Here is a 23088-nt window from a genome sequence, read left to right on the forward strand (position 1 = left end):
GATACATTTTATTTCCAGCTGTCAGGAACTGTCATAACATACAAATCCTTGACGTCTACAGTGTGGACAGTGCCTCTGGGCAATGCCCCACTACCGCGTACACAGCAGCCCCGAAGCTGGTGCCCCAAAGTGCCTCCTGGCTGGCTGGCTCTGAATGCCAGTTGCCCCAGGGTGTCTAGGGAGACAGAGGAGGCACAGAACAGCCCTGAGCGCTGGTCTTTAACAAGCTTTGCCCCATCACAAGGACAAGGGGGATAGGGCAGAGCAGTGGCTGCTGGGAGGTGGCCGGCCAGTGTGAGGTCCTACCGCGCCACAAGCGCAGGGGTGGCATGGGGGCTCCCTCCGGCACTCACGTTGAGGGCGCCCAGGATGTTGAGTGTGGGCCCAATGCCCAGGTAGTAGATGGAGCGCAGGATGAGTGCCACAATGAGGGGGCGGATGCTGTAGCGCTTGGTGAACAGGGCCGCAATGGAGAAGCAGATGAGGATCCAGAAGAGCAGGGAGATGAGTGGGGAGCCCAGCACGCCTGGGGGCCAGGGTGCAGGGGTGAGCACTGGTCAGCGAAGCCCACCACAGCCCCAGCCCCTACACACCCCAAGAAGCCACCCCCTCCTGGAAACCTTCCCTATAAAGTTCTCAGTCACCTGGTATTAGGGCCCCTCCTGCACCATCACACCTGCTGTCTAGGCTTAAGGCAGGAGGCCCTATTCAGCTGCTGCTACCATATCTGACCTCTGGCTCATGTTTGTGTGTGTGTGAGAGAGAGAGAGAGAGACAGAGAGGCAGAGCGAGAGACATGCACTGTCTCCAGAAGTCAAGGACATTGTCTGTCCCACGGGACCACATCTGTGTCTCCCCAGGATGAGGTGCAGAGCCCAAGAGCAGCGCAGGGGTGCTTTTCCCCATTCTGCATCTGGTCCCCGAAGAGCCTGGCTGGCCCCAAGGCTCTGCCCAAACCCAGGGAGGGGGCATGGTGGGCTCCAGGGCCTCAGTCTGCCAGTCTTGTGTCCCCACCTGTGGACGCGCCCTCCATGTAGGGATAGAAGAAGGCAATGATGATGTTGATAAAAACTGCCAGGTTGAAGGAAATACTGCCCCACAGGGTCATGCGGCGGGAGAACCAGTAGATCAGTGGCATGCCTGGGGGAGGAGGGTGATGGCAGGCTGGTGTGAGTGGGGCCTCTCGTTCACATCGTCCACCCACCCCGCACGGGCCCCCAGCGCCGGCACAAGCTCCAGGCCCCACTTCAGAAAACGTCACTGGAGCCCTCCTAGGGGTGTGGTGGGTGAGGCAACTACCAGCAGGTAAGGGGCGTCCCCAAGGGGCATCACCGAGCAGCTCCAGGCCTGGCCTTGCCCTCCCGCCCCGCTGGGGTCCTCACTGCGGAGCTTGCGCTGCCATTCCATTTCGTTGTGCAGGAAGGAGGACTGGTCGAAGAAGTCGCTCACTTTGCTGCCCTGCTCATCCTGCTCTGTGGTGGTGAAGAGCCGGTGCTTGGTCTCCTCTGTCAGGAACTGGCAGATGCCAGGCACCGGGAACACGATCTGCTCCATGCTGCGGTCCTGCCGCACGATCTGGGCGCACACAGGCACAGGGTCACACCTAGGCCACCACCACCAAGGACCAGGGTCACGGCCCTCACTCACGGCACCCCTACTGCCCTCCGGCCCCACCTCTATCTGGGACGTGTGGTTCTCGTAGTAGGCCAGGGGGTCCTCCTCCTCCTCCTGGGCGGGCGCTGAGGACTTGAGCATCTGGGACAGCTGCTTGTTGTTGAGGCTGAGCTGGGGGTAGAGGGGCCGCTGAGGTCAGGCCCCGCAATTCCCCACTGCTAGACCTGCCACCCAGCCCTACCTGCTCGAGGGTTCCCCAAACAGACCAGACCCAGCCCGGCCCAACTAGGATGCAGCCCCAAATTGAGAGGGTGTAGTGGGAGAGCCATGTCCAGACAATCCCAGAGGACAGGCACCACCCTCTGCTGTCCGGCTCCAGGCTTCCAGACCCGCCCCAGAGCTTCACTCCCATTTACACGTCTAGGTTTCACCCAGGCCACCAGTCTGGCTCTTCCCGCCCTGAGCCCCGCCCCCGACCCCCCAGCCCCCAGCCCCCAGTTCGAGCTCTTTACTCAGGTTCAGGCCCCGCCCCCGGTCCCGCTCCGCCCAGAGCTCCTGCCCCGCCCCCCCGGCCTCATCCCGATTCCCACCTGCCCTCGGATCTCCGCTCTGCCCTCTTCCCCGCCCTCAATCCCTAGCCCCACCCCCAGATACCAACCCATCCAGTCTCTCGCCCAGCCCCGCCCCTGCATCTAAGCCCCGCTCCACATCCAGCCTAGTCCCCGGGCCCCCACCATGGAAGAGATGCCCTCGGCCTCCTCCTCTTGGATGCGCTTCACCGGCTTCAGCAGGTGCTGCAGCTGTTTGTTGTGCCTGGAGAGCTGCGTGAGAGGGCGGTGCGGGGTCACGGGGCGGGGCCACGGGGGGGGGGGCAGGGCCGCCGGGGGCGGGGCCACGGGGCGAGGCTGGTACCTGCAGCGCCAGGATGTAGATGTTGTGGCCCACTTCCCGTGGGCTCACCTCCGAGTTCTCACGCTCCTCCTCCTGCAGGTAGGCCTTCTTGATGACGTCCACCTGGCGGGGCAGTGCCTGTCTGAACGCCGTCTTCCTGGGGCGTAGGGAATCCCCGCCCCTGCACCCCACCGACTCACGCCTTCCCACCTGACCCTTGGCCCAGCCTCACCAGCTCCTGGGGCCGCAGGCTGATGAGGATTCGCTCCGCGTTTTCACTGTCGTGCCGGCTCTCCATCAGAGCCAAGAGCAGCTTGGAGGCATTGTCCTGCGGAGAGGTGGGGAAAGGGGGACAGGCCACAGTCTGAGGGCCCCCACCATGCCCCCCAACAACCCCTTCCTCTGTCTACTCCACAGTAGCCTCTCCCAGCCCGGACGATGCGCCACCGCCTTCCCGTTCCCCGCTGTCCCCCAGGACTTGCTGAGAAGCGTCCTGCAAAGCCAGCCACCACCCCCACCCCCCTGCCTTCACCCCCACCCCGCGGCAGGTGCACACAATCCCCCAGAGAGCAGACACACACACACACACACACACACACACACACACACACACACACACACACACACATAAGGCCCTCAGGTAAACCCAGAACTCGTTTGCTCCCGGAGTGTACATGCAGTCCGTTTGCTCACACACTCATTTGTATGTGTGTATTAAACCCATCACCACACCCCAGTATGCACACTCAACACACATGTCGCATGGGTATGTGCACACCCATCGCATGCACACTCACATGGGCTGCCACGGGCCCCACCTTGAGCTGCAGCACCAGATCCATACGGTACTTGCACAGGGGACTGATGTCATTGAGAATCAGCGCCGTGATGATGTCTATGCCATTGGACTCGTGCGTCACGATGCAAGTCTGGCAGGAGGCAGAGGGGGGACACGGGGCCCGGGCCCCTCAGCACTCTGGCTGCTCCGGAGGCCTCCATCTCTCCCCTGCCCAGCCTGCCCCCTGCACCGGCGTGGCCACACGCCCTGTCGGCTGCTGGCGCCGCCGCGACAGCTCACCTGGTTCTCGTGGCAGGGGCCCTGGCAGTACTCAGTGAGGGTCTCCAGGGTCTGGATGACCAGGCCCACGTTGTCCTCGTTGATGTAAAGGCCCAGCAGCCCCAGGCCGCCGGTGGTGCTGCCGCACATGATGTCCAGAAACTGGAGCGTCTCGCACACCAGGTTGTAGTTGGTCTTGTTGTTCTGAGAGCGCAGGAAGTTCTGCAGGGCACAGGAGGGTGGGCATGGCACAGCTCTCGCAGGGGAGGAGAGGCCAGCCCTGGGGGACCGTGCCCTCTGCCACCAGCTGCAGAGCAGTGGCCCACGGGCAGAGGGCAGGGGGTCCACGTGCTGACCGGGTGGCGGGGCAGGGGCAGGCACTCACCTGCAGGTCCCGGTTGTGATTCTCACACAGCAGCTGCAGAAAGCGCAGGATGGGCTGCATGATGAGCACGGACGTGCCCATCTCGTTGCTCTGTACGCGCTCGCCTACCTCGTGGCCCCGGCGCAGGCTGGGGCCCAGCGAATAGCGGGATGGGGAGCCTGGCATCGAGAAGGAAGCTACGCGGCCTGCAGGGGGGGGGGCCTGGTGAGGCTGGGGCTGCTGGAAGGGACCGGACCCTCACCCTGCACCCTCTGACCCGGGCCCAGCACCCCCATCCTGTACTGCTGTGACCTCTGACCTTTGGTGGTGGGGTCTGCCGCCTCCCGGTCCTCGCGCGGCTGGCTGCCCAGGTCGTTCATGTTGACGGCCACCGTGGACTTGGTCTCCTGCTGGGCCCGCTTCATGCGGTCGTGCAACACTTTGAAGAAGCGCTCTGACTTCTTGTCACTTGTCATCAGGTTGTAGAAGGATTTCTGGGGGGTACGGTGACATGGGGGACAGCCTCAGCCCTGGGCCTGGTGCTAAGCAGCCCTTGGTGAGTCCCTGGAGCGCTCTCTCCATGCTGCTGGGACAAGGCTGGGCCGCAGACAGGTCCCTAGGTGTGCCCTGGGACTGCAGCTGGTGCAGGGGCGGTCAAGGCTATCAGAGGCAGTGGGGAAGGCTTGGTAACTGCCGTTGCTGCGATGCTGGGGGCCTGCACAAGCTTCCTCACACCATCTGCATCTGCCCACACAGCAGCGGAGCTGCCCCTCGGAAGTCTAAGCCTTGTCCCTCCTCTGCCTGACACCCTGCAGCGGCCCCGCCACCCAGCGCCCACGAGACCACCTGATGGCCTGCCACCTCTCTTGGCACTGCCGGTGCAGCCCGCCCCTCTTGTCCACAGGCTTACCTCTGGGCCCTCGCTGCACTGGTCCCTCTTCAGGGGCCTACCCCATCCCTGCCCCAGCACCCCCATGCCCCTCGCCTCCATTAGCACTGTCCAACACGCTCTCCAGGCCATGGAGAGATTATAGTCATTGGCTGTTGTCCCCACTAGGATACAGGACCAATTCATAGGATATATGGATTTTGTCTTTTCTGTTCATGGCTAAATCCTTAGTGCCTAGGCATTCGGGAGGCACTGAGCGCGGACTTATTAAAACAATGCATGAGGGGCACCTGGGTGGCTCAGTCGGTGAAGCGTCTGATTCTTGGTTCTGGCTCGGGTCATGATCTCAGGGTCGTGAGATCAAGCCTTGCACCAGGCTCTGCACCCAGCACGGAGTCTGCTTAAGACTCTCTCTCTTTCTCCCTCTGCCCTTTCCCGCCTCTCTCTCAAAAAAATAAATCTTAAAAAAAAAAAAAAAAAAAAGCCATGAATGAAGGAATGAATGGGGATAAGGCAATCATGGACTTTTCAGAGGAGGCAGTCCTTCGGTTGGGCACCAGAGGCCGAGGAGAGTGTGGAAGAGGAGGGAAGGAAGCCTGAGCAGAGACCAAGAGGCAGGAATGATGGACTTGACATGAGCAGCGTGGTGGGGAGTCAGGCTCAGGCCTGGCTTGAGGGGGACGGTCAGCGTGGGTAGGAAGAGGCCAGGGGACACGGGGGCAGTTATGGGAGGTGGAGCCGCCCCCGCATAGCCAGACTAGTGCAGGCCACCAGCACCTAGCCCTGCAGCCAAGCCCGGCAGCCTCAGCAACGTGTCGCACTGTGCTGAGCAGGAGGCACCACCCTCCCCAGGAGGTGAGCCCCCAGCACCCCCCACCACTCCACACCTGGATCTCAGTGTTGCCACCATCCAGCAGGCGGATGGCCAGGCCAATGCTCTCCTGGAAGATCTTCTCATTCTTGGTGCTGGTGATCAGGTCACATACCAGCTTGGTGGCCCCCTCCTTGTCCAGCCGGCACTGGGTGGCCGCAATTGCTGACCAGTCTTGGTCCAGGCCTGGAGTTGGGGAACCCATGTGAGGGGAGCTGGGGGGGCAGGGGAACAGAAGGGAGGGCCCAGGGCTTGGGCACGTGGGCCACGCAGAGGCACTGCGGCGGGGAGGCGGTACTGACCAATGCCCATGGGGTCTGGAAGGTCCCCCCTCGAGCTGGACTTCCGGTTCTGGAGGTAGTTTTGTAGCAGCATCTTGCGCAGCTGATTGCCCTGCGGGGGAGGAGCAAGGCCCCGCAGTGGCGCGTTTCACCCCTGGACCACTGGCCCACCCACGCTGGCCCCGAGCCCCTGGGCCTGCCGGCTGGGCTCCCAGGGCATCCAGCTCCCCCGGGTACTCACCCGGTCCCCGTACTTGGTCTTCTTGAGCAGCATCTGCTGCAGGGTCCGCAGCACCTTGACACACAGCTTCTCCTCCGACTCCATGAGGTCCTTGGTGTGCTGGATCAGCCTGGCCCGTGAGGAAGGAGGGCACGCTGGGGGCAGCCTCGGCTGCCTCCCTCCAGCCACTTCCCCTGCCCCAGCCCTCCGCCCTGTGGGCTGTCCGGTCCTGCCTTGTCCCCGGCGGCCTCGCCCCCGCCACCCCCCTCCCCGGCCCGGCGTCCGGCTCACTTGGACAGGAAGCCCCCACTCTCGCAGCGCTGGTAGGCCTCACTGCCCTCCAGGAAGAGCAGCTCGGGCCAGTGCAGGACGTCTACCAGCACCGACAGCTCGGCCTGTACCAGGGGCCTCAGTCGCTCCTCCAGGGCCGTGATGATGTCCTGGGGTGGGCACGGCACAGTCACTACCAGGCCAGGTGCAGGCCGCCCAGGCCCAAGAGATGAGTGGGGCTGGACTACCATTCCACCCACCCCAACACTGAATGGCCCCACCGATTTCTCCAAGCCTGTCTGAGGGGCCCTGCATCCACAGAACCACCCTGAACAGTGCAGGTCATCTGTCCACTCAGAGCCCCTGGCTGGGAGCCACAAGCCCTAGCTTTTCTCCCAGCCCCTCCTCCAGCTGTGTGACCTGGGGCAAACCGCTTCCCCTCTCTGGGCCTCGGCCTCCTGCCATGTGGGGATAGTGAGCCACCACAGCCCCTCAGAAGTGTGTAGACAGTGGCCAGGAGCGTGTCGCATAAACAAGAAGGCGCTGTCAGGACTGAGAGGTGTCCCACCCTACTTCATGAGCACCAAACCTACTAGCAGAGGCCTGGGTTCTCCTGGCTTCCCCTGGAACGATGCCCCTCGGTCCCCTTCCCGGGGCCTGCCCTTAGCAGGGGCCTCTTTCCCGGGGAGTGCGGGCAGCACAGGAAGGGACCACTTCCCCAGAACCACCCTTCCGAAGCAGCTCCCATGGCCGACACCGGGCAGCCCCGCACTCACCTGCAGCTTCTCGATGATGTTCTTGTAGTCCCACTGGTTGGCGGCAGGCGGGACGCGCGGGAAGGCCCGTGTGGTGGCCTTGTAGTTAGAAGCGCTGCGCTGGGCGGCGGCTAAACAGGTGGCACCACTGCTGAGCAGCGAGCTGATGTGCGCGTCCAGGTCCATGGGCAGTGAGATGGCCCGGCCTTTGGCTGGGGGGGGGGGGGGCGGAGACAAGGGGGTGCTGGAGGGCAGGTGGGGGGTGGGGAGGGCCCGGCCAGCCAGAGTGGCTAGGCTCTGGGCTGCCGTACTGGGGGACAGGGTGAACTCACCGAGATTCTGGGGTATGTGCTGGCCCCCACTTGGACTGGGGTGCCCTCTTCCCCTTTTGGGGTAAAAAGAGGGAGTTTCTGCCTCTCTGATTCTACCCTGGCTCCACCCTGAGCCCTCCCCTCCTCTCTCCCACCTTCTCTCTCCTCTTCCCCAGCGCTCCCTAACCACCTACAGGCCTCCCTTCTGCCTGAAACCATCTGCAAGCAAAAGAAACTTTGGTTGCGGGCTGTCACCCGGCATTCTCCTCTGGGGAAATGACTCAAAGCTCAAAGGAGAAAACAGCTTTTCTCGATTGCTAAGATGCCAGTTAGACACTGAGAAGAACTTGCTGAGAACTACTTGGGAGCAGATGATGGGCGAGCTTAGGAATAACGTGTTTATTTTGAGGGCAGGCGTTCCTGCAGTGAAGGGAGGGGAGGGGTGGTTGGAGCTAGCCAGTGCCCCTGGCACACTCACCCACCATGGCGAGGGTCCGGATGCAGGCCTCCACGGAGCCCTTGTGCTGCTGCTGCAGCCACGGACACTCAAGCAGCCGTGTGCTGGACTGCAGCAGCTGCACCACGATGGTCTGGTGTGTCTGCAAGAGGCAACAAGCCTACTGCTACAGCCTGGCCCACCCTCCACCCTGGGCAGCCCCAGGCCCAGGGGACCAGGCCCCACTGAGAATGGGCATGATGGAGGAACATGCTTCCAATAGTTACCATGTGTCTTTGTGCCAAAGGGAAAAGGCACCCCCTTTCCTCTCAGCAGTGCACAACCTGCCCAACTGTACGTGGCAGCCCTATGAGAATTCCCCAAGGTCCAGACCTGGGGCTTAGAGTCCTATTGCTGACCCCTTCCTTCCTTTAAAAACAATTTTTTAAATAAAGTACTATTGTGAAAAAGTGATACACTTCCATGGTTCAAAACCCAAAGTATGCTACAAAAAGGCTTACTTTGAGAAGTCTCACCCCAAGCTTGATCCCATCAGCCCATTTTCCCACCTCTGCCCTGGGACTGATGAGAGGTGGAAAAAGCTGATACAAATTACTCATAGTCCCAAAGAGATCCCAGGGCCCAAACGCATGTGTGTCAAAATGAGCCCACCCTTGCTGAGAGACCAGGACCTCAGTCCCTCTACCTATAAGTAACCCCTTTGTTGGGTTCTTGTGTCCATCCAGTGATTTATGGTATTATGATTTAGGTATTGTCGCTCCCCCCTCCAGGGAACCTGCCTCTTTTGCCTTCAAGGGGCCCTGGGCTAGGAAGTCTGGGAATCTGGGAATCGACTGAGGGGCCATGACTCTTCCAGTGATTTAAGACAAACTTCTGTTCCCTAGCCTAGAGCTTTTCTGCTGTTGCAGGTAAGACTTCAGTCCCAGGGGCACCAGACTGACTAAGCCGACAGCAAAGATCTCTGGGCATTGGGCCCTCTGGATTACCGCTCGGGCTCTGCTATCCACCATGGTAGGCATGACCATCTTGTCTTCGGGGGGTACGTGCTGCCAGCCGTCCCCTGCCACCCTGGGACCCATCACACCAAGTCAATTTAGGAATTCCCGTTCTAGGGTACTGTCCCCATGGTAATCCCTGGCCCACAGAAGTTATAGGAGATTAAACGTTTGTTGTTTTAAACCACTAACTTCGGGGGTAATTTGTTACATAGCATATGTGACTAACGCACTTGTCTATGTCCTTCTGCTACGTCTTTATGCGCCACAAGCAGACGTGAATATATATTCTCCTTCCCCCTTCCCAGCACAAGAGCTGTGCACGCAGGAGAGCCTCACCTGCAGGGAGGTGCTGTTCTCAGAGAACGGAGAGCTGAAGAACGCGTTGATGGTGTCCAGCACGACGGTCAGCACGTACTTCTCCAGCGTGGGGTCAGCCAGGCGCTTCTCCCGCTTACTGCACACCTGGGGCAGGAGAGAGAGATGCCCTGGGGGCCCCTCCACGCCCAGCCCCTGGAAGGCTGCCCAGGCTCCCAACCACACCCCTGCCCAGCACGAGGTGCCCACAAGCCCACGCCCCACCCCCCGGGGGACAGACCCGAGCCATGTCCAGGGTGAAGTTCTCAAAGAGTGTCCAGATGTGGTTGCTCGTGTAGATCTCCTTCATCTCCACCTCCGTGTCCACATAGCAGTGATTCACGAAGTTCACATAAGCCATTTTCACCTGCGCAGGCGGAAGCAAGGTCAGGGGCCTGAGCAGGGCCACCGGCCCAGGCTCTCCTCCTCTGTACTCCACCAATTCTCCCCTGACCTCCCCCTTGTTCCTCAGCCCACGTCCCTCCTACCCGCCCCCACTTTCCTTACCTCCCCCTTCCTGCCCTGCCATGCAAGACTGACGGCTGCCCAGGCCTGGCTCCACCACCCCTTCTCCCCCGCCAGCAGTCCCAGGGCCCAGACCTCGGTGATGCAGTCCTCATGTGTCACCACAGATACCACGTCCTCCAGGGGCAGCAGGGAGGTGCACTTGATCTCCGTGTAGACGTTCTTGCCCTCAGCGCAGGCAGCCAGTAAGTCCACCAGGGAGATGTGGTACATGAGGGGGCTGTGGTCCTCCACGCCATCCCGGGCGGCCTTCATCATGTCTAGCAGGTGGGCCAGTGAGGCCTTGTCATTGTAGAACACGACCACGTCGTCACCCGCATTGGTCAGCTGTGGGCAGGAGGGGTGTCCGATCAGATGCCCCAGTCCAGCAGGCCCCGGGGGTACCAGGGAGAGATTGGGACTCTGACCCCAGCCCTCACGTGACACTCAGGAAAACCCTCCCCTGCCTGGCCCTCGGGGCTGTAGGCTGATGTCTCGGGCCACCTGCCATCAGGGCCGAACCCTGGACCCAGAAAAAGTGCCCCCTCCTCCCCTAAGGAAAGAAACCCCACTCGGGCTTGTTTCGGAGGTGCCTCCTCCAGGAAGCCCTTTCTAATCCCATGCCCCCTCCCTCCCCTGGGCTCCCAGTGTGGAATTTAAAGCTCCCAGAGCACACGCTGCATCCTCTCGTGTCAGTGATTATGTTATTCACAGTAATAATAATAACAGCAATCAATAATCCGCACTGTACAGCACTTCCGGTGCAGGGCACCTCATTCATCAGGTCCCTCATCTCCCTTTACTGTGCTCCCCCCGCCCCCCCACCCCCATACCGCGCTGTAAGATGCTCCTGGGCAGAGACCACGTCTGTTCCAGATTTAGACTCGGCCCTTCCTACTTCATGCCTTCGGCCAACAGGTCTACCGGGCACCTGCAGGGTGCCAGACGCCGGGGCCCGTGCAGAAACACACAGGATGTGGTCCCCCGCCCCGAGTTTACACCCCACTGATGTCCCCCGGTACATCATGCTCCTTGGCCCACAGCAGGCGCCTCATGATTTTTAAATCCGTGAAAATACAAGGATAAATAGTGGAATGAGCGTGTGAGTTCTTTCAGGCCTGTTATCGGAGATCTCCTAGACCTGCTTCTGTGGCCTTAGTCCTCCCTCCACCGGCCAGGTCCCTCTCGTGACCCCCTGTCTGACTTAACTCTGGTCCCACCGCCTGAGCCCCCACATGTCCCCCGGCCCCATCCTCACCTCGGTCATGATCATGTCCTGGCACTTCTTGACATACTTGCCCTCGGCCTTGATGACGGTGTGCAGGAAGTCCAGGTACTGCACGTGCCGCCCGTGGGTGGCCAGCAGGTGCACGAAGTGCTGCAGCACGGGCTCACTGATTTCCGAGCACAGCTGGTAGTTGTTCAGGAAGATGTGCTGCATGGTCTCTGCCTCCAGGAGCTGGGGGCAGGCGGGCGGGTGGCTGTCACCAAGGGGGATCCGGGGCCCGCTCCCCACCGCCGCCACCACCCCCCCACCTCGTGCCCTTACCCCCGGCGTGAGGAAGAGGTGCAGGTGCTTATGCAGCAGGGCCTGGTTGCCCGGGTTCCCCGCGCAGAACTTCTGCAGGAACTGGTGCGTGTAGCGCAGGATCTCCATCATCTTGGCATCACCCTGGGCACCGGGACAGGAGGAGGAAGGTGAGGCTGGGCCTTGCGCCTGAGCTCCAGCAGCTGTGGCCGGGGGTCCGGGCTTGAGATTGGGACCACAAGGAGGCCAGGTTCAAGGTGAAAGCTGCGCCTCCAGGTCAGGAGAAGGAAGTGTGTGTTGGGCACTGGTGAAGCGTCTGCCTTCGGCTCAGGTCATGATCCCAGGGTCCTGAGATCAAGCCCCGCATCGGGCTCCCTGCTCCGCGGGAAGCCTGCTTCTCCCCCTCCCCCTCCCCCTGCTGTGCTCTCTCTCAAAAAAAAAAAAAAAAAAGGAAATGTGTGAAGGGCTGAGGGGCAGAGGCTGAGGTGAGGCCAGTGTGGGGGAGCAAGGTTGAGGGGTCGGGGTCAGGTGAATGGCTGGGTGTCAGGCTCAAGAGCCAGTGTGTCAGTTGAGGGGAGGCGTGGAGGGTCAAAGGTCGAAATGATGCTCAATTTGGAGTCCGGGACCAGGGTGTGCCCGGGGTTAGGTCAGTGTAAGAGGTCAGAGTGAGGCTAGGGTATGGAATCAAAGTCAGGGGTCAGTATGCGGTCTGAGTTGACATCATGAGTCAAAGAGAGGCTGGGGTCAGATAAGGCTCAACATGGATCAAGACAAGGAGGCGATGGGGCACCTGGGTGGCCTAGTCAGTTAAGCATCCGCCTTCGGCGCAGGTCATGATCCCAGGGCTCTAGGATGGAGCCCCACGTGGGGCTCCCTGCTCAGCAGGGAGCCTGCTTCTCCCTCTACCCCTCCCCCCTGCTCGTGATCTCTCTCTCTCTCAAGCTCTTTCTCTCTCAAATAAATAAATAAAATCTTTGGGGGAAAAAAAAAGATATACAATGAACCTGAAATGATCAGGAAGAGGTCAGAGAGGGAAATAGAAGCTAGGGTCAGGGTCAAGAATCAGGGGTGAGGCTGGGTTAGGTCAGCATTCGGGATTAGTGCGTGGTTTGGGTTAGGTCGGGGTTCAGAGGGGAAGCTGCCCCGGGGAGTCAGAGGTCAGAAGTCAAAGGCCACCTTATCATAGGGGATCTGCAGCAGGTCCAGCATGACCTTGTGGGCATCCATGTTCTTGAGCAGCCTCTGCTGCTTCTTCCTCATCTGCTCCCCCACGCCGCACATCTTGTTCAGCCGCTCCAGGATCTGGGGAGGGTGGGGGGTGAGCCCAGAACCCCTGCCCTCCTCCTCCAGCTTCCCCGCCACCCGGCTCCCCGCGCCCAACTCAGGCTGGTCGAAGTCCCCTGCCAAGTCTGGCCAAGCCCCAGCTCACATCCGGGACAGGAAGGGGGAAGGAGGCCACATTCACTGAGTCAGATCACCGCAACAAGGTAGGGAAGCACTTTTAAAAACCTAATTCCACCCATAAAAGTAAATAAAACAATATGACTGTGAAATGGAATTTCATTAAATTCCTTCAGCTTTAAAATAATTCCATCTGGACCTGGGCAGGGTTGTTTTTAATGTGCAGGCAAAGCAGAAGATGTGTATTTTGAGGGCCAGTGGCTGGTAGAGTGGGGAGGCAGGAGAGGCCAGGCCCCGGAGCCTCCGGGGCGGGGGGGCCTCAGGGCCCCAGGCCACTCACGCCCTTGACGATCTGGTAGTTCTCACTGCTCTTCTCCCCGGGTGGGTGCAGAAAACCCTCCTCGTCTGTGGGCCGCTGGGGACACAGGGAACCGAGCAGGGGTCAGCCGGGCCCAGCCCTCACTGGGAACCCTGGTCTTCCAGCTCCCTGCCACCCCACTCACCTCTTTCTTGTCTTTGGCAGCACCTGTGTCCACCTCCTCGCCCTTGCTGCTGCCCTTCTTGTCCACCCACAGCTCTGACTTCTCCACCATGGTCCGCAGCCGGTCCAGCTCTGACTTGATCACCTTGTAGTTCTCCACATCCTGAGCGGAGATCAGCAGCTGCACCTGAAGGTTGACCATGGGCATGCCTGGTGAGACGGGCACCTCAGGTCCACTGCCTCGTAGAGACCCCCCGGTGACTGCCCTCTTCCAGGCCTCTGCTCCTCCTCAATGCTGCTGCCGGCCACGGTCTGCCACCTCCAGGAAGCCTGCCCAGATGGCCGAAGGCCTCCCCGCACTGTTTGTCATGAGCTGCCCCATTGGCTGGCTTCAGTTGCTCATTGACTAGTGCCGCTAAGGCCTATCACTTGGCCACTCCAACCCCAAACAGGGCAGGGCAAAGAATACTGGCAGCACTGACCTGTAGCGCCTGCTGCAGGACAGCCACGTCCCTTGGCTCCCACTTCACTCGCTCTGGTCAGGGTAAGGGAGGAAAGCCCCCCAAGCCTCAATGCCCCCCTCCATAAAACGGGGATGAGAGGAGTAACCATGTTGCCAGGGGCCGCTGCGAGAAGTCCACTAATGCGAGGCCAAGGCTCAGTGCCTGGCACATGCTCGAAAAATGGCAGCGCCTTTCACAGAGAGCTGTCGAGATCACACGACATCACGGTCACAGAACCAGTCACCTTAGTGAAGGCTGACTGCGTGCCAGGAGTGATTTGAAGCACTTAGCAAAGGCGCACATGGTATCGTTTGTAAACTCTAAAGTGCTGTCTGCCTCATAAAAAGTGACAAGCCGGGGCACCTGGGTGGCTCAGCCAGTTAAGCGTCTGCCTTCGGCTCAGGTCATGATCCCAGGGTCCTGGGATCGAGCCCCGCATTGGGCTCCCTGCTCCGCGGCGAGCCTGCTTCTCCCTCTCCCTCTGCTGCTCCCCCTGCCTGAGCTCTCTGCCCCCCTCAAGTCAATAAATAAAAAATCTTAAAAAAAAAAAAGCGACAAGCCTTGAGTCAGACTAAGAGGTCATAAAGGTGACCAACACTTGGCCTTCACCTTTCAGGAGTTCAGCAAGGCCGAGAACCCCCAAAGAAGTATCTTGAGCTCCCCTGAGCTGCAAGCTCTCTGCTCATGGTTAACCCCCCAGTGCCCGGGCCAGGAGGTCCTCAGGGTAGTCCCCCCGCCCCGGGAAGCCCCCTGGGGCCTCCCTCCTGCTCCCCAAGGGCCGACCAGGGGCTCAGACAGGAGCAGCACCTGCTTGAAGGTGTGCACGGCCTCCTGGCGCTGGCTGAAGTGCTTGAAGAGCAACTGCAGGGCCCCCGAGACGAGCGGCGCGTAGTCGTGCATGGTGAGGTGGATAAGCACACGCAGGAACGTGCGGCCGCCCTCGTCGTCCACCTCCAGCATGCTGCTGGTCTTCCTGTGGCGCCAGGGGAGTGCACGCTGGGCACCGAGCTCCCCGCTGCCCAAAGGGAACGGCGCACGCCCAGCCACCCACTAGCGGATGCCGCACCAGGTGTCAGACTTGCTCCAAATAGTGAGGACTTCTCCCCAGGGTGTCACCAACCACTGCCCTGAGCTCCCCGAGGGATCCCGTGTTTCCTGAGGTCCCGCAGGACTCCCCTTGCTGATGCAGCTGAAGCAGGGACTCTTCACAGGGGACCCACACGCAAACCCCCCACCACCACCACCCCAAGAAATCGTAGAGATTCGTGGAGATTGGCTGGGGCCAGGAACGGGGGTGGGGAAAGTTCCCATCTTTGGCTGTACCAACCTCTAACTAGAATGCAGCATTTCCTTCAGTGAGGAGAAATTAGCGGTACCTGTGATTTTGTCACCAATACCAATCACAGATGTTCTCCCATCACCTTACCGTTGTTACAGAAATTGTGAATCCCGTTCACATGCGTCACGCCTTCGAAATCACGGTACTAATTACACCCCCGGCCCAGCTCATTACTTAATATGTTAATAAAGAGCCGCATAGCTAACTGTCACTTCAAATTTGTTTTCTTCAATATTTTGATAACTGCATCTCAAAGCTCTTGGTTTCCTTTGTAATTTACGTGCTTTATTTTATGAATTTAAAAATGCCCTTCTGAGCCCAGGTCCCAGGGCTTCACTAGATGCCAAGGGCGTGGCACAGAAATGGTGAAGAGCCCCCAGCTCCCAGGGCGACCCCTCCCCACCCTAGCCCTGTGTACAGCGGGCTCTCCCCCACACCTCCCCCTGCTCCCCTCCAGCCCAAGTCCAGATGCACAAATAGAGCCACAACTGCCCTGAGTGAGGGCAGGGGAATGACCAAGATGACACGAGGGCCCAAGTGGCCCCTATATCACCAGGGCAAGAGAGGGCAAAAGCACAGAGCCAAGGAGACCCCCGCCCCAGAGCCTGGTAAGGGTCCTGCAGACCCAGGAGGAGGGACCAGCCCCAGCCCAGCCGTGGAGACCCCAAGGAGGGGGGGTTCTCACACCTGCATCAGCATTGCCCACCCAACCCCACACACCACCCCCCCACCTCATCCCTGGCCTCACCCCACTCCGAACATGGCCTCCGCCTGCTCCCCGATGCGGTCCAGGTTCATGTTGGCAGCTGTGGGGAGCAAGAGTGGGTGGGTGGGGGCAGATGGCAGGTCCGTGCCCAGGAAAGATGAGGAGCACAGGGGTGAGGGAGCACTGGTTGGGTGGCAGCCCCGCTTGCACGCTCCTTCCCAGAGTGGGGGTGGAGCCAGCCAGGGCAGGGACCAGAGCAGCTCCACTGCCCCACGGGGGCGAGCAGAGTTCTGAGCTGGGCACCAGGGCACCTGGGTCCCGGTCTGGTTCAGCCTCTCATTGGCTGTGACCTCGGGCAAGTCCCCGCCCCTCTCTGGGCCTCAGTTTCTCCATTTAGGAGATGGAGAGAATGATGTCTGCCTTCGCCTCTTCCCCATGGCAATCAAATGGGCTGGGAAACAGAGGCAGGGCTGGGGAGCTGGCTCCGGGGCGTCCCCCAGCCTCCGCCCCACTAATGTGTACCCCTGACGAGTCACACAGCCTCAGCCTGAAGGCAGGGGAAGGCGGGGCGCGGGGGCTCACTGGTGGAGTCGAAGGCCGGGGCGGTGCCATCAGCCCCGCTGTCCTGCATGGGAAACACTTCCACAAACTCCTTCTTGAAGACGGACAGCAGGTAGGAGATGCGGTAGTCCAGGCGGACGTTAAGGATGAACTAGAGAAGCGGGGAGGGATGGGGTGAGGACTGGGCTGAGGTCGGAAGGCCAGTCGTGCCCCAGGAGAGGGGAGGGGGAACCCAGAATGAGCTCTAGCACTCAGGGGTGGGTCTATGGTAAAGACGTTCCAGCTACTACAGGACATCACAACCTAAAAAATCAAGACTCCTCTCCCCGGGGAGGTCCAGAGTGCCCTCTCCTCCACTCCTGCCCCAGTGATGAGGGATGACACCTCCTCTGCAAATGAGGCAGAGACCCTCAGTCCCTCCTTCCCAGGGAGGCCACTGACAGGAAAGAGAATGAAGCTCCCCAGGCCCAGAGGCCAACTCTTGTCCTCCCATCCTGCTCTGCCCGGGGCTGGAGGGCAGGGGCGTGTGGAACTGAAGACTGGGGGCAGCAGGAGAGGCCAGTGTGGGGGGCGGTGAGGACAGAGGGTTCCCAGAGACCCTTGACTGGCCTCTATCCTTATGGGGCACAGAGCTTCTGGCCACACCCCAGGATGCCGATCTGGAAGCCCGGAGCTCCTAGAATGAGTCAGAATGGTCTGACTCCCCTGACCAGGCCCTGCCCAGACTGGGTCCCCACGGAGGCCACTGCATTACCCTTCCCATCCTCTGGTGGCAGCTAAGCAAAAGCAAGCATTCTTACCACTCCCGGGGTCCTACCAGCCCCTTCTCCAAGTGTTGCTAGGGGGTCTCAGACAAGACCCGGAACAGGAAAGACCATGTCTGCCTCACCAGGAAATGGGCCCTCAAAGCTCTAGCTCTGCTCCAAAATCTCTGTAGGATGGCGGTACAGTGCCCTCCCCGCCTTCCCTTCCTCATCTGTACAATGGAGGGACGGAGCTAGGCTTTAGTGCACACCAGAATCACCTGGGAGGCTTGTCACAGCAGACTGTGGGCCTGCCTCGGGTGCCTCAGTTCCATACAGAGGTCTGGGGCGGGGCCCAAGAACATGCATTTCTGAGTTCCCTGGTGAGACCGATGCTGCTGGTCCAAGGACCACACTTCGGAAACCACTGGGCTACACAACCAATCACCGTGGAAGCCCTCCAGTACTGGATACTGTGATCTGAGCAGGGGTTCACCCCCCCAGCCTCCCTGCCCCAGGCCCCACTCTCCTGCCCTATTCCCAACACCTCTCAGCGCTGTCCTGGCCCAGCCACCTGCAAGATTTCCAGAATCTTCAGCTTGGTCTCCATCACCACAATGTCTTCATTGTCCTCGAACTTGCTTCTGTCCAGCGACTCGGTGGTACCAGCGCTGGCAGACAGGCTGGGGGCACCAAAGACAGACTGCTTGCGGCTCAGCACCATGGTGGACATCATGTGGCCCACGCCCTGGATGGACCGCCGCACGTTCTTGCCTGCAGAGTGCGAAGCACCAGGGGGTCATGGGGGTGCACAGCAGGACCCCTGGGTCTGACTCTGACTCTCTGTCTGTCAGAGGCAGGGCTCACCCAGAAAGGCTTCTGGGGGAGGTGAGCTTTAAGCCAAATCTGGGCAAAGAGGGGCTGGCCAGAGCAAAGGTAAACTGTGTGGGGAGATCAGTGAGAATTCTCCTGTGGGGCATCCTGAGATGCTGCTACAGAGCATGGGGGACAGAGGACACCGTGTGGGGAGCACTACACACCAGGTGTCAGACTATGCGCTTTTTGATTAGAGGAGTTTATGCCCACTCCTCTGTCTGACTGGGAGCTCCTCAGGCAGGGCCTGGGTCTCCCCTCCTCCCTCATTATCTCCCCTCAGGGCCAAGCTGTGTTGCAAGGCAACTCCCCCAGACCCCGGGGTCTCCACAGCGCCTGGACCTCTGGTCCAGCAGGGGCCAGGAGACAGGCTGCACAGGGGGTTGATCAGAGAGGACACTGGCACTAGGAGGAGACCGAGGAAGGCCAGGGCTGGGGCGGGGGGGAGTGGCCTTGGCCACTAAGCCTCACCGCCTGAGTCATCGTAGGCCTGCAGCATGGCCGAGGGGCCCTGCACGCAGTCGATGATGCCCAGCAGCGTGCGAGTGAGCCGCAGCAGCTCACTGAAGCTGTAGAAGCCGAAGTAGATGAGATTGTGCGCCAGGCTGACCACCTGCGGGGAGGGGGCGGGGCCGAGATGAGCAGGGCGGGGCCAAAAAGGGAAAGCAGGGCCAAGCGGGTGTTAGGAGGAGGTGACGAAGGCCCTTGGAAAACGCAGGGCCTCTGGGCGCGCAGGGCAGTGAGGACGCAGCCGCACCATTCAGCTAATGAGGAAGCAAGGCCGGCAAGGAAGGCTACTGGGGGGCGGGGGCGGGATAGGGCGGAAATGCAGGAAGGGGGGGGTGCTCCCCGCAGGGGTCTGCGACCCATGAGGGCCTGCAGCGGTGAGTGGACCAACGGGAGGCAACCCTCTCCCAGGAAGCAGGGGAAGAGCTTTCCACTTGGGGAGTCCCGGCAGTCTATGCGGGCTCCTTGAACTGGCGGGGGCACGGAGGGAAGTGAGGTCATGGAGCTCCCAAAGCGCCCCTGGGGGCAGCTGAGGGGGCCAATCACAGCTCCCCCAGCGCCAGCCCCTCGCTGCCCACCCTGCCCAGCAACCTCGAAGGTGAGCTTGTTCTTCTCCTCATTGGCAAAGGGCACGGCCTCGCTGACCACGTTGTTGAGGTAGTCCTCCACGAAGTCCATGGTGCTGGCAAACTTGTTCTTCTTGTCGTCGCGAGAGGCGTTTAGGTTGGAATCATAGCTGCGGGGGTAGGCAGTGAGGCGTGAGGGTCGCTGAGATCCTGCCACCCTGGCCTCGCCTGGCCCACCCTCTGCTCCCCATCTCACTCCTTGATGGTGATGGCTGTGGGGATCTCGGTCCAGAGGCGGGCGAACTTGACCGGCGTGACCAGCTCCTGGGGGTCCCTGTCCACGTGCACGTGCAGCATCAGGTGGCAGAAGGAGGCGCGCAGGTCAAAGGGCAGCATTTCGTCTGCCATGCACAGGAAGATGAGGTCAACGCCCAGCTGCTGGGAGATCTCGTCGATGGCCAGGTACTGGCGGTCCAGGCACATGCGGGCAAAGAGCTTCAGCTGGTACCTGCAAGGGCGCGGCGGAGGGTAAGCCCGCGGCAGGTGCAGGCCAGCGTGGGCCACCAGCACCTGGGCCTGGGCTGGCAGAGGCCTTGGGAAAGTGGCAAAGGGACTTAGGTCAAACCAGGCACCCGCCAGCGTAACAGAAAAGACGCAACTTTGAGTGAGCATCTGCAGCTCTCCCCTCCTTGCAAAGGAAGAAACCACTTCTGGCTCAGCCAGGACAGGTCTTCACGGGAGGAAGGCTGGCTGAGCATGAGGCTGGGAGAGTCAGGGGAGGGAAGTGTAGTAGGGGGACGGGCCTCTGCAGAGCAGCGGATGCAGGGGTGAGCCCGGATGGAAGAGCAGCTGAAAGGAGGCCCGCAGAGAGCCCTGCTCTGCATGGGGTGCTGGCCTACACTCGGCTTCCTGCTCAGAGCCCTGCCTTACCTGCCATGGCCCTGGCGCCAGACGGCCTGGGTTTGACCCGTGGCCCACCACTAAGGAGGTGTGACCTTGGGCAAGTCCTTTCACCTCCCTGTGCCTGTCTCCCCAGCTCTGAGGGTGACAGTAGTCACGAGGCTATGGTGAGGCGTCAGTGAGTGGCCAGGTGAAACACTTCGAACAGGGCCTGGTATATGGCCAGCATTGGATAAGTGTTATCTAGTAATCTTATTTTTTTTAAGTAACTATGTGTGGAGACAGGTTTGGGGTTCATTCAGGCCCGTCCCTGGGCTGAGCTCAGCCTCCCCGGTGAAGGCTGCATAGCCGCTGGGGACTGGCTGATGGCTTCTGAGGAGGCCCAAGGGCACCGGAAGCGCTAAGGATGGGAAGGAGCTGGGCCCAGAGGCACCTGTAGTAGCTGAGCACATTCTCGTCATGGGCATTGCCCGCCCGCGCCTCCTGGGCTAGCTGCCGCACGCTCTTCTCGTGGTGCTCATTATTCTTGTCGGTCCAAGTGAGCCACACCTCCTCCTCTGAGTACTCGATGCTCAGGTACTCGTGGGACTGGGCCATCTCCTTCACTGGCCGAAGCCTGTGAACCAGGGCCAGCCGTCATAGGGAGTGGGGGGCCGGGGCAGGACGCCATGCCCAGAGCCCTCCATGAGCATGTGCCACCACGAAGACCCCTCTGGGAGCTTGGCTGAGTGCCAGCTCAAACACACTCCTCAGACCACGAGCTTCTCAAGGACAGAGGTTCTGGCTCATTCCCCGAGGCCTCCTTGCTCACACGGAGCCAGCACAGAGCTGGGCATGCAGCAGGCAGGGGCGCCAGTTCCAGCCTGAACGCACACGGGGCCCAAGCTCTAAGGAGCCTGAGGAGGAGGGGAGCAGGGCGGAGGCCGGGCTGTGGCCAGGGGACAGCGCAATGGCTCACTCGGTCTGGATGAGAATGTCGCTGTTCTTGGGGTCCAGCACACACTTGCAGATGAGCTCCTGGGTGACGGGGATGGCGATGTGGTTGGACACACACAGGTCAGAGAGGTAGTCCAGGAACCTGGGGTGGTGGCCGCAGGGGTGGGGAGGGGACTCAGAGGCTGCTCCCTGGTGGGGATGAAGCCCACCCTCCCCCTTCCCCAGCTGGCAGACCCAGCTCCCCGGAACCAGTTACTGCTTGGGAGATGGGCCCCGCTGCCCAGGGACGGACAAGTCATGGGCGTCTCGCTGATCACCCCGGGGCAGGGGGAGGCTGCCTAGGGTTCCCGGGGATCAGGGTAAAGGGGGCACAAGGACAACTGGTTCAACACAGGCATCGACTTTGTCACCAGAGGAGGGTCTTGGGGCTTCTGCTGAACCGGGCATCAACCCCCTGGCTGCAAGATTGGGCCACATTTGGGAAGGGTCCCAGGGAGGGGCTGCAGAGGCCAGGCCCTCAGACACGTGACACTTTACCGCTGGAGGCAATGGTTTTTCACTATTTTAACCAGCAGTACCCGCCGCCTCTGTACCCTGGGAGGACCACCGGGAAGGAGAAAGGAGCGGGCACAGCAGGGGAGGCGGGCGGGCTCACCTGGGCTCCCGGTTCTTGCGCACAAGGCTGACGAAGGTCTCCACCTCGGTCTTGGTGATGTGCTTCTCTAGGAGCTTGCGGTTGTTGTGCAGTAGGGCGGTGATGGTGTCTTCCGCCAGGATGTCATAGCCGATCTGGGACTGCATCATCCCAAACTGCTTGGCAATGTGCTCCTGGAGAACAGACGAGCTGAGTGGTGGGGAGCCCGGCTCTGCTCCAGCACACCGCCCCAGACCTGGGGATGGGGACCCACATCCCAGGCAGGGGACTCCGACTAGCCGGGTGGAGGTCTGGGAGAGGAAACTCGCTCTGGGCAGCTGAGTGGGTTTCCACAACAGAGTTCTTCAGCTCATAGCCTGTCTCCCAACCAGAGTGAAGCCTCTGTGAGGGAGGATATTGTCTGGCTGGACCGGCTGCATAATTTGTGGGGCCCTGTGCAAAATGAGACAGCAGGACCCTTCTTCAAAAGCCAAGACTTTCAAGATGGCCACAGCAGAGCATCAAACCCAGCTCAAGGCCCTTCCGAGCACGGAGCCCGACTGCACACCCACGAAGCTGGCCCTACTGTCTGGTTCCCTGCTGTATCCGTGGGGCCAAAAACAGTGCCTGGCACACAGCGGCTGTGCACGTCCGAAACTACTTGCTGAGTGAACAAAAGCAGGAGTGAGGGGGTGAGCAAGCCGGTGAGCGGGTGAGTGGGGCCGCCAGGGCCTGGAAGGCTCCGGCGGGTTGAGGCAGCGCACCTGGTTCTTGCGGTAATCCTCCTGGGAATGCCTCAGCACCCGGTAGCACAGACGGAACATGTGCTGGTAGGGGGCGTTCTTCTGGTCTGACAGCTCCTCCAGCCGCACCAGGGGGCCCTCACCCCCCTTGTCACGGAAAGGGGCCTTCAGAATGCCAAAGATCTGGGGGAGAACACGAGGAGCGATCCCCCTATACCCGCCTGCACTCCTCATTATCCCAGGAACCCTCGGCCCCAAAGTCACCCTGCCCCAAAGCCACACCGACATGAACCCCAAGCTGATTCTAAGCTGGACTGAGACCCCAGCCCATCCACCATCGGCCCCACCTCCAGCCCCCACTCCCTTCTTTGGGCTGGGATCCCACCGTGGGCCTCAGCCACCCGTCCCCACATGACTAATCCCAGCTCAGATCCTGGGCCTGGCCCAGCGTCCGGGGGAAGAGCTCGGGGCTGCCACAGCTCAGGGGTCTGAAGTTAAGAGAAAAAAGGCAGGCCGGGCTGGTGTGGCCAGAGCCCGAGAGACCAGACACAAGCCTGCCTCATCAGAAAAACGTTAATGTGGGGCGCCTGGGTGGCTCAGTCAGTTAAGCGGCTGCCTTCCGCTAAGGTCATGATCCCGAGGTCCTGGGATGGAGTCCCGCATCGGGCTCCCTATTCCTCGGGGAGCCTGCTTCTCCCTCTCCCTCTGCCTGCCACTCCCCCTGCTTATGCTCTCTCTCTCTCTCTCGCTCTGTCAAATAAATAAATAAAATCGTAAAAAAAAAAAGTTTCACAATCAAAACTTAGAAAAAATATTTTTTTAAGTAATCTC

The 23088-nt window shown here is 60.8% G+C and overlaps 1 protein-coding gene across 3 annotated transcripts in view; it reads right to left on the reverse strand.

Moving 5' to 3' along the window:
- ITPR3 (inositol 1,4,5-trisphosphate receptor type 3) overlaps nt 1–23088 on the reverse strand; it is a 65932-nt gene that overhangs the window by 6905 nt on the left and 35939 nt on the right. For all 3 annotated transcript variants that reach the window (XM_088024033.1, XM_028120548.2, XM_028120547.2), the window contains 36 exons: nt 22279–22440; nt 21536–21708; nt 20903–21022; nt 20378–20560; nt 19301–19552; nt 19070–19214; nt 18443–18584; nt 17673–17872; nt 16377–16506; nt 15837–15894; nt 14557–14722; nt 13269–13433; nt 13106–13180; nt 12541–12666; nt 11386–11508; nt 11095–11295; nt 9933–10184; nt 9574–9699; nt 9315–9440; nt 8002–8122; nt 7234–7424; nt 6479–6627; nt 6209–6317; nt 5989–6079; nt 5703–5872; nt 4246–4420; nt 3948–4132; nt 3584–3784; nt 3324–3434; nt 2738–2833; nt 2527–2628; nt 2349–2435; nt 1675–1785; nt 1383–1575; nt 1015–1140; nt 354–526 (listed from right to left, as the gene is read on the reverse strand). In XM_088024033.1, coding sequence (XP_087880159.1) covers nt 354–526; nt 1015–1140; nt 1383–1575; nt 1675–1785; nt 2349–2435; nt 2527–2628; nt 2738–2833; nt 3324–3434; nt 3584–3784; nt 3948–4132; nt 4246–4420; nt 5703–5872; nt 5989–6079; nt 6209–6317; nt 6479–6627; nt 7234–7424; nt 8002–8122; nt 9315–9440; nt 9574–9699; nt 9933–10184; nt 11095–11295; nt 11386–11508; nt 12541–12666; nt 13106–13180; nt 13269–13433; nt 14557–14722; nt 15837–15894; nt 16377–16506; nt 17673–17872; nt 18443–18584; nt 19070–19214; nt 19301–19552; nt 20378–20560; nt 20903–21022; nt 21536–21708; nt 22279–22440 — 5316 coding nt within the window. The remainder of the gene's footprint in view (nt 1–353; nt 527–1014; nt 1141–1382; nt 1576–1674; nt 1786–2348; nt 2436–2526; nt 2629–2737; nt 2834–3323; nt 3435–3583; nt 3785–3947; nt 4133–4245; nt 4421–5702; nt 5873–5988; nt 6080–6208; nt 6318–6478; nt 6628–7233; nt 7425–8001; nt 8123–9314; nt 9441–9573; nt 9700–9932; nt 10185–11094; nt 11296–11385; nt 11509–12540; nt 12667–13105; nt 13181–13268; nt 13434–14556; nt 14723–15836; nt 15895–16376; nt 16507–17672; nt 17873–18442; nt 18585–19069; nt 19215–19300; nt 19553–20377; nt 20561–20902; nt 21023–21535; nt 21709–22278; nt 22441–23088) is intronic.

This window comes from Eumetopias jubatus, unplaced genomic scaffold (genome assembly GCF_037043125.1).
Source record: "Eumetopias jubatus isolate StellerSeaLion01/CBP00866 unplaced genomic scaffold, mEumJub1_p1.0 scaffold_6, whole genome shotgun sequence".
Lineage (NCBI taxonomy): Eukaryota > Metazoa > Chordata > Mammalia > Carnivora > Otariidae > Eumetopias > Eumetopias jubatus.